This window comes from Sphaeroforma arctica (genome assembly GCF_001186125.1).
Source record: "Sphaeroforma arctica JP610 unplaced genomic scaffold supercont1.23, whole genome shotgun sequence".
NCBI classification, from domain to species: Eukaryota; class Ichthyosporea; order Ichthyophonida; genus Sphaeroforma; species Sphaeroforma arctica.
In genome coordinates, this window is record NW_014040535.1 from 220,979 (window position 1) to 227,865 (window position 6,887).

The window sequence follows — 6,887 nt, forward strand, 5'->3', positions numbered from 1 at the left end:
GAGAGAGAGAGAGAGCGAGACAGGAGGAGGAGGAGGAGGGGGGGGGGGGTTGAGTGCATGAAAAGCGTAAGATGTGAGATCTGAGCCACCCGTACCACACTCCAATCCTCTGACACATTGCTGGGTAGTTCCCCGAATAGGGTCTGGCTGCGCAATGAAAAATCAGTACCAAATACCACGTATTCGATTTTGATACACATTCGGTGATGGCGACTGTACTAAACCCTCACCCAAACCACACACGCGTACAAAGACACTTGTGGTTTTAGTGTCCTATTCCCGGCTGCTCGTAAAACTACTGCGCCAGTAAATATCAATCAAGTCACTACCACATGAGTGATAGGGAGCAAACCCCCGACACTGGCCCGAGTCCAGACATCGTTGCATATGTATAAAGTACCGGCAGCGTCAACCACACACCTGAAGCGTCCGCATCAGGATCAAAGAGAGATGTGATCTCCTGCTCCGCTGTTTGATATGACAGGTTGCTCAGGAATACCGTGGTACCAACACGCGCCGCTGGCTTCTCAGAGCTGTGGGTGGTCGATGAATGTGTAACAGCCAAACGCGGTAGGAGCAAGGGTTAGACATCCTATTGAAAACACTAATTGAACGCCCAAGCCAAAACCCCTAGCCTTAAAAACCTAAAAACTCCCCTGCTGATTCAGCTAGTAACAAAGCGACAATCTGGGTACTGTCGTGTCATGTCAAGTTTGACACCGTTACCTGGCAACAGCTTCTTCCGTATCCGTTTTTTGACGCTTTAGATCTGTCACCGCTTCCGAGGTCCCGTCTAATGTGTGTTTCTGTCCTTTTGCCCCCACGACGTGCTCTGAGCAAGTCAATAGAACATTGTACAAGTGACGGTAAGAAGGTACACCCAAGCACGAGATAGCTGTACACAGAGTTGCTGTTGGATGTGAATGTAGAGTCAAAATGCCCATCAGAGTTGATTGTGGCCACAGTCCCACAGGTCAAAGCAGAACGAGAACAGAGAAACACCGGCAAACCACACCACCTGGTCCACAAGAACAGCTAACACTTAAGACGAGTTCACGGTCTCAGCAGCAAGTGATATCTCCAGCACAAGCACGTGCACTGTAGGATGTATCATATTCATATCCGCATACCCTCCGTGGCTGCAAACACATCCTCGTGCGTGTAGGCAGGCTTGGCTTCCTTTGTCTGCTGCTCGTCAGCGAGCTTAGATGCCGTAGCGCGCTGGGCAATCTCGGCCTTCTCTTTCTGCTGCTGTGCTTTGACCCGCTCTTTCTCGTCATGCTGGTGCGTGTTAGTTCAACGTGTACCCAATTAGCTAGTGAAGTAAGGCCGTGATACATAATGATCATGTAAGCTATTGCATGCATCGGCACCTCCAGCAGCGAGACTTACGACAAACTAGATATAAAAGATGATTTCCATGTTAATTTAAAGCGCACCGGCAGCAAGTCTGTTCTCGAGGCTCCTACCCGTACAAAAGCACTACATATGTACATTGCACCCATGAAACATCAGTCGGCTAACGCGCGAAAAAACCTTTTCTTGTCTGATACGAGCCATCTCCATCGCCTTCTCCGTGCGCGCACAGGCCGAGTCGTACGTCTCGAGTGTCCCGTTCTCGCGCTCAAACTGCACCCAGGTTTGACACACGGCGTAGTCGCCAGCGGTTTTTTCTGTAGCCGTTTGATAGATCTTCCTGACCTTGGCCACACACGCAGGGAACACGGTCTCATTCATCTCAAACCTGCGGGATTAACCATGTCACATAGCGTTATATACTCACAACGGCGTCTGTTCAACCAAACGAAACGGGTGGGATGTGAACTATCTGTGCAAACGGCCATTCGAGTCATGTGGGATGGAAGTATGTATAATGTGCAGTATCCATCGCTTTCGAACAATCGGACTACGAAAACCGTCACCTAGACATTGCTACAGTAGAAGTGCCTACTGACCGCGAAGCCATACAACCATGGCAGCATCTCGAAGAGCTCATGTTTAGCTAGGTGCACACGCCACTCCCCCCTTGTCCGATCACACACTCGCCTACTTTGCAGACCAATGGATGTTTATTTATGGGCAGTATGGCAAGGCAAGGCAAGGCAGGACAAGACAAACCCCAATTTAACCAGCGATAAAGTCAACTGTCCCACATGAACACAGAGTATATACTCGAGGTAGGGGAGAACAGGGAACAGTACTGTACTGTAAGATGAATGGCGAATCGTCGAATTACTAGATAGAAGATGAATCGTCAAATAAATAGACGAATGGTGGTATACAGAACGGGGTTAGTTGGACTGCGAGACACAATCGACTTCTTAAGGAAGTGCTGTTGCTTGTTTTTCACTCATGAATAACATCACAGACACACGGCCCACAACCGCCTACCGTGCATACTCCAGCCACACACTGGCGTTCTTGGGATAGTCCTTTGCTGCCGCCTCCAACACTGCCCGCGCGTGCGCCACACTTTGCACTCCGTTCAGCTCCACCCGTGCCCAGCCCAACGGGATCTGTGCGTAGGGGTCACCGACGGCCTTACCAAAGTGCACGGTGATGTAGTCTGAAGCCTTCTGGAATGTCTCTCGTAGCGAGTAGACGGTGTCTTCTCGCAGTCTCTCGCGTGCGCCTGGAGGACGATTGCACGACGAGTGAAGCGGTCAGTAAGCGCGTGTTGTAAACGCCACACAGTAACAATGAGAGGTTCGTAGGCAGGTTCGTATTGAGGTTGTTGAGGGACATCCACCCCTTGATGCAAGGCTGTGTGTATGGGTTCTTTACTTTCAGATCGTAATCATAGTATGTGTCTGCGTTAAATATAGGAAGTACATATCCATGTGACATGTAAACGCCGCAGCATTCGGCAGCTTCGTTCGATACCACACGCACAGAAACGAGCGCACACATGACGAAACGCGTACCAATCCGATGATAACAACACACAATAGTCGTTGTGCAATAGACAACAATGTTCCGCATTGGGCAAGCAGACTACGAAAGCAGTCTACATTTACAAACCAATACCAATACCCATATCAATACCAAAGCCAAAGCCAAAGCCAAAACCAAAACCAATGTATGCTTACGAATAGTGGGATTTCTAAAGTAATACATGTTTGCCCACAAAGATACATGGAACACACACTGCACAGATCACACTCTCATTAGAACAAGTTGGTCCCATCTCGAGCCAACGAAATCCACGTCATACCCTGCTCTGACCGTCGATCACACTACGCTATAAATGCTACAAAGACAATATAGCAGCCCAACCCCACATTTACAAACCAATACCAATACCCATATCAATACCAAAGCCAAAGCCAAAGCCAAAACCAATACCAATACCAATGTATGCTTACGAATAGTGGGATTTCTAAAGTAATACATGTTTGCTCACAAAGATACATGGAACACACACTGCACAGACCACACTCTCATAAGAACAAGTTGGTCCCATCTCGAGCCAACGAAATCCACGTCATACCCTGCTCTGACCGTCGATCACACTACGCTATAAATGCTACAAAGACAATATAGCAGCCCAACCCCACCTCAGCACATCACCCCGTCAAGAGATCCAGAGATCAAGAGATCAAGACATCACAACACTCAAAACGTACTGTCGTCTTGTGCTGCGTCGCACTCTGCATGCAGCTCAGCCCATGCGATCCGTCTCCGCTGGTAGTCGATAAAGGCCAGCCACAACTGCACATACTCCTCTGGCGTGGGGAACCCAGACAACAAGGCCGCTTGGAAGACCCCCTCAATCTCGTGAAATGCCAGGTTTTTCCTTTCTAGAGCACGCATCCGCCGTTGCCATAGAAACGAGCTCCAGGCGCAGTTGCGTGTCGAACGCTCACATAGATCCAACAGCACGGTAGAGGTAGGTAGCTTTCTCTCCACGTAGGCCGTATAGGCCAACCATAGTTCTATATTTAGCGGATTTGCGGCTATCGCGCGTTCATTGACACATATAACCCTAGCAGGGTCGTCGCCGTAGGCAATTTCGTGCTGGATCTGTCACATGAAGGGTTGTGTGTGCCTGAGGTCAAAACATGCGACGCACATGACCGCAGCCCACTATACTCAAACGCCCCTCGTAACCTAGACAACCTGCATACTCAGAAAAAAACCAACCTATCAGACGCCCCCCCCCCACCCTCTCTTCCACGCCAAGGACTATCACAGACACCCACACATACCATTCGCTGGTAGACTGCCACACTGCTCTCCCCCGTACTCGCCCCCACTGGCTCGGCTGCCTTGTCCTGAGTGGCCTCCTTGGGCTTAGCCTCGTGCTGTAAGGCTGCCTCCAAGCAGCCCTCGAGTGCGTCTAAAGGTTCCCTCAGCGTCAGTGCGCGTGTGTAGGCCTCGGCAGTGGTGTTTACATCGGCGGTCCTGTCGTTGTCGTCGCACCACTCTTGCTGCATGTCGCGCAAGGCTTCCATACCCTGCAATACACGGCCAATGGGTGATTGAAAGACAGTTAGCATGCAGTGATAAAGTGTGCTATTTAAGTGATACAAAGGGTGCCGTAGCGGAAGAACGCACTTCGATGAAGCCGACTCATGTCTACTGCCAAACAAAGTGTCAACAATATCTATGAAAACTCAGCATCCGCTCTTAGTTCTGGAAGAGATAGTCGCGCATGCCTGTCATGGCACATGGATACTTTCACGCTGCACAAAGTACATACGAAACACATAAACACGCTGAAAAACTACATTACCATACAGGTGAAAGTAGTGCCTTCGCTCGGAAAATTAACCGCATGCGAAACGCGCATATGCCGAGTAGTGCATATACTAGTATAGACATGACAGTCTACCTGCATCGGATATGCGTATATGATCTAGGAGAAGTGTTGCATGCACATGACTACCACATATATATGCTAGCACGGCAGTCTAATTGTACCATGCGTATGTGATCTTGGAGAAGTGTTGCATGCTCATGATTACCACACAAATATCAAATCGAACCCAAGAATACCCGTTGCACTGAACGCGAGTGCCACAAGCCATACACTCACACCAAGACCGTATAGTACATTCGTCAACGTGTGAACTCTCACACACCCACGTACCTGCAGAGGAATCGCCAGAGCACGCTTGTACACATCAGCAACCCGATTCTGCTGCTCAACCACTACACGCTGGCCTCCGCTGGGTGCGTTAGATATACCCTCCCCCTCATTCATGCCGCCTTCTAACTCTTCCACCATATCACATACAGCCGTCTCGAACTCAACGTAGGATGTCCACAGGTGTATACCTTGACTCACATGGAGCCCACCATGCGCCAGTGCCAGCTCATACGCCTCTCTGGCCGCCGCCACTGCCCCAATATTAGCAGCGTTGTGAGCGTCCTGTGCATGCAACGAAGGGACGCCATGTGAGCACACCGAATGGCATCGCGCCAACAAGCGTGCTTGAGGTCCCGCCTGACACGTGTGAGGTCGGGGAGGTTTGGGTACCAGAATTGGTATTCACACCAATGCAGCCCCATCGGCCAGATAAACCTCAAACGATATTCCTCCAGCAAATAGGACTAGCGGTGCTGTAAAGAAATATTACCTAAAAAGAAAGAGGAATAGCACCGTTTTCAAGAAAGAATTACTTTCCTGCACAACCTACCGAATAAATGCGAACATACGTTTGCGATACGGACAATGTATAGTATTAAACGTCCATACGACAGCGTGTGGATTCGAGTCTAAAGTAAAGAAGCCTTGAGCATAAGAAACGCTGAGAGCAGTCTCGGGATTGCTTACTCACCTCTTCATTTCCTGTTGACGTGCAGGTCATGTTCACCTTGGAAGCCATGTACTTGCAATACTTCAGCAGCAGCTTGACGCTGAGATAGTCCTTGAACGCACATCGGTACAACCCAGCGATCTTGTCCGTCCGCTGTTCACCAGGTTGCTATGTTACGCGAGAAGGGCGTACATACTTAGTAAAATACATACTTAGTTATTCGTTTTACTAGGCAGTCGCCGACCGTTTCAGATGACTTATGCAACCTAAGAGATTGCCTCAAGACCTGTGTGTCCATACTGTTCGATTACTGATACGGACTAGCGCGTACTTGTGGAGAAGTTCAAATATGAATATGGAAGAAAGTGAGCACCTCCATTTTTACTTATAGCACATTAAATATCGCTTGGAGCGAAACGTAACAGGTGCCTAGTCCCTGACTTTGTACAATTCGGAGTGTGTAATGCTGCTGCCCAAATCACTACGCTTGTGTGCCCTTTCTACCATAATTTCAAAAATGATATACAACGGTAAGCGAATATGTGATAGAAGGATTAAAAAAAGCAAACAAACTGAACTATGTATCAGGCGGGCGTGTAGGTAGGTACTAGTGCCTCTATGGCACACAGAGCTGGGTTGCAGTCACGGAACAAACAAAGCACACTTCCAAAAAGCTATAAGGAGCTGCCAGTGTTGTGATCGCAAAAAGTAAAACAGATTGTGGCCTACTACACGGGCAAAATAACTATACATACATACATAAACATACACACACACACACACACACAAACGCACACACATGCGCACACACTGCATATATATATATATACATATACACACACACACACATATATATATATATACATATGTATATATATGTATACATAAATACATACATACATGCATACATACGTGCGTAGTACGTACGTACATACGTACATATATACATACATACATCCATACATATATACATACATACATATATAAATACATACATACATACGTAGATACACACATACATAAATACATACATACATACATATACACACACACACATACATACACACACACACACACACACACACATATATATATAACACCTTCACACACACACAACACACACAC

General features: G+C 48.0%; 1 protein-coding gene across 1 annotated transcript in view; it reads right to left on the reverse strand.

Annotated features, from left to right (window-relative positions):
• Window positions 1-273: 273 nt before the first annotated feature.
• The window catches only part of SARC_00685 (hypothetical protein), a gene marked incomplete at its 3' end in the record, with an annotated part of 7,396 nt that continues 782 nt past the window's right edge, over window positions 274-6,887 (reverse strand). The window contains exons 2-11 of the mRNA XM_014305635.1: window positions 5,784-5,930; window positions 5,093-5,374; window positions 4,209-4,457; window positions 3,627-4,023; window positions 2,392-2,632; window positions 1,537-1,744; window positions 1,131-1,281; window positions 727-832; window positions 401-533; window positions 274-360 (exon numbers count right to left, since the gene is read on the reverse strand). Of these exons, the coding sequence (XP_014161110.1) occupies window positions 274-360; window positions 401-533; window positions 727-832; window positions 1,131-1,281; window positions 1,537-1,744; window positions 2,392-2,632; window positions 3,627-4,023; window positions 4,209-4,457; window positions 5,093-5,374; window positions 5,784-5,930 (2,001 nt within the window). The remainder of the gene's footprint in view (window positions 361-400; window positions 534-726; window positions 833-1,130; window positions 1,282-1,536; window positions 1,745-2,391; window positions 2,633-3,626; window positions 4,024-4,208; window positions 4,458-5,092; window positions 5,375-5,783; window positions 5,931-6,887) is intronic.